This window comes from Chenopodium quinoa, unplaced genomic scaffold (assembly GCF_001683475.1).
Source record: "Chenopodium quinoa cultivar QQ74 unplaced genomic scaffold, ASM168347v1, whole genome shotgun sequence".
Lineage (NCBI taxonomy): Eukaryota > Viridiplantae > Streptophyta > Magnoliopsida > Caryophyllales > Amaranthaceae > Chenopodium > Chenopodium quinoa.
Genome location: NW_018743697.1, coordinates 3912931 through 3915777, shown reverse-complemented (window position 1 = coordinate 3915777; position 2847 = coordinate 3912931). Strand labels below are relative to the sequence as shown.

At 33.1% G+C, this 2847-nt stretch overlaps 1 protein-coding gene across 1 annotated transcript; it reads left to right on the top strand.

Moving 5' to 3' along the window:
• Positions 1-241: 241 nt before the first annotated feature.
• On the top strand, positions 242-2628 carry LOC110684345. The gene is made up of 2 exons (XM_021860793.1): positions 242-492; positions 1892-2628. Exons 1-2 carry the CDS (start codon positions 444-446, stop codon positions 2140-2142), a joined length of 300 nt encoding a protein of 99 aa, XP_021716485.1. The 5' UTR covers positions 242-443; the 3' UTR covers positions 2143-2628.
• The last annotated feature ends 219 nt before the right edge of the window (positions 2629-2847 follow it).

The following is a 2847-nucleotide window of genomic DNA, read 5'->3' as shown; positions in this document are numbered from 1 at the left end:
ATGTGACCAAAATGGGGTTTCCTCTCATTCTATTAGGGTCGGTAGGTGAGTGGGTTGACCATTTCTCAGCCTTTAATAACTTGAGTTATTAATAACTCTAATAACACTCATTGGTATAGAATTGTAATTTAATAATACCATATAAACACAATTTTATACTAATAAAAAACATTATTAGAGTCATTCGTCAAATAATACGAGTATCTATAATTATTCGGTGAATAAGAAAGAAAAGAATAAGTGAAAATAAAAAAGTCAGCGAATCAAATCCACCGTATCCACCAACTCATTCCAACAGTTTTGTTTTGTCAATAGTCTCAAAACTAATCCATTTGCTAAATCCTTTACAAACTATCCCAAATTTCATTTTTTATTAAACAGTTCTTCATCGAGTTAATCTTTATTCATTCATTCTTACATAATTTCGACCCAAATATTCTCTAATGGCAGACCACCCAGTTGCTGCATCAAACACAGAAGATACTCACCCAAGTATGCAACTTTTTATTACCTTATTATATTTTCTTATTCTCCTCCATTTATTTTAACATTTTTTTGGGTTTAATTTTTGAATTTTGATTAGGTTGTGTTGCTGTTTGCGAATTGCAGTACCTTAATTTCTTCCAGTTCTTAGTATTTAATGTTATAATGATTGATGCTCGATTTATAAGTAAATTATATTAAAAAATTTTGCAAATTTGGGCTTGGATTAATTTGGGAATTCATTGTTTTCCAAATCAATTGAAGATGTAGTTTTTACAGCTGCATTCTTGAGTATTTGAAAGCAACCCAAATCAAGTACTAAAATGGGGTCACTTGCTCTATTAATTAATTGATGATTTTTCTTGAAATACCCTACAATAAGGTAGATGTAAAGTTGATTAATTGATGCTGCTGTTTGTAGGGTTTCTCCCCTTTATAACTTTTAATTTAGGTGAAATGCTCCAATCAAGGGTTAGAACCCTCAATTAGAAGCAAAGATGATTTAGTTCAACAATTAAGCGCGGTAAAGCCACTCCTACAATATCATCAATAGTAAACCTTTTGAATTCTTGGGGAGGCCCTTAAAGAATCATAATCATACTTGGATAAAATGACATATGTATTGAATTGACAATTCGTTATTGCCCCACCAACCTATTTATTCTATATCCGCCTTTGATTGTTATTTGCTAACCAATTTGTGGCTTTGTTGGCCTCATTGGATTGATGAAACAACTAGAATTAGGGAAGTACCTGTAGTTGCAAGGCTCTAGAACTGTTTTCAGGAATATAGTTGGCAAGAATACATATGAGCTGATTTTGAATCATAGAGACAACAAAGTTCTACTTGAATATCATATGCTAAGTTACAGTCCAAATCGAACGTTTTGTATGATAGTGTTCTTACAGAGTAATTTTGAATTTCTTCTTCTAACTTTCAGTTGTTCTAATATTATAGTCATTATAGAGTGTCAATCTGTGGTTATAATTGCTTCGTAGTTTTATGGGATAAGTGTTGTGTAGAAGGTTACATTACACTTTCAGAAGAAGGAAAATTGAAGTTGAACTTCACATTTTTTTATTGCTCCGTAGTCTTTTTGATTTCCTAGAACTTCTGTTCTTACATCTATCCCAGAAGGAATTTACATGTGCAATAGGCTTTGCAATTCACAAAACTTAAGTCTTTGAGATCTTTTGATGCCGTATAACTTCCAAGGGCATGGGATGGAATTCAATCATAGAATACATTTTGAATCTTATATGATGTTGTGGTAACGATGAACAATAGGAAGATTTTCTCTGTTACAATTGAAGAATTGTGCCACTCTAGCAGTTAGATATAGCTTGTTTGTATTATTATCAATTTATCACAAAGCTTGCTTTTAAGAAGTTTGCTTCTTAATGACAGAGAAGGAGAAGGAGGTGAAGTGTCTTGATTTTTTTGAAAAAACTAAGGAGGATATTGAAGCACTATTTCATCATAAGTCACCAGCCTCACCACGTCACCACAAGGAAACTCATGGGACAAGTGATGATATAGATGAAAGTACACCAGTTGATGAAATCAAAGCTCCAAATTTATTCGAACGGGTGAAGGAAGAAGTTGAGGCCATTGTTGGAGCAATCCATCCAAAAAAGGATTCTAAAGATGACAAATAAGGGAATGATGTAAGTTTCTGTCACAAGAATGTTTAATTGGATTCAACGCTCTCTTCTCATTGAATTTGGATTCTGGGAATGAGTGTGAATCGTTCTGACTCTTACTTGTTTGATTCAACTCAGCCACCAGCAGTTTGTTTATGTAAATTCTATCTGTTTTTGTTTTAGAAATTACAGAGGATGAATGTTTCAAAGTTTGGTTTCAAACCTTCAGTGTTTGCTCATGTATCAAATTATTATGTTATTGGGTTTTGACTAGATTTTTCATAAAAAAATTCTGAAAATCTTGGATATTTATGTCCTCTTTTGTAATTGCTTTTTCTGAGGGCTTGCAAGCTCTTACAGACATTGTCGTTTGTGTGTGAAGGAATTCAATATGCAAGAAATCAAACCTTTTCTTCATATTGGTGTACGAACCTGAAGAATTGATTCTCAGGTCGACAATGTAATTTGCACTAGCAATGTCACAACATGTTTCCCACCAAATAGTTTCAATTTTCATTTTACTTGGTACATAGAAGCGGGCAGAGTCCGAGTATGCATACCGAATTAGCAGCTCCACAGCTCCAGCTTCCAAGACTGGATTAGTACTTTTATGTCCTAATTTGAGGAATTTCAGACAATTATTAGTACTACTATTGGATATGTTGGATTCTCCATTTGTACCACTTCTAACAGTTTATATATAGATTATATACTTGGATC

Excerpts from the sequence above, each read along its gene's own strand:
- LOC110684345 (XM_021860793.1), top strand. The coding sequence starts at position 444 with ATGGCAGACCACCCAGTTGCTGCATCAAACACAGAAGATACTCACCCA. Across the intron at positions 493-1,891 it reads CACAGAAGATACTCACCCAA|AGAAGGAGAAGGAGGTGAAG; the intron begins GTATGCAACTTT and ends TCTTAATGACAG.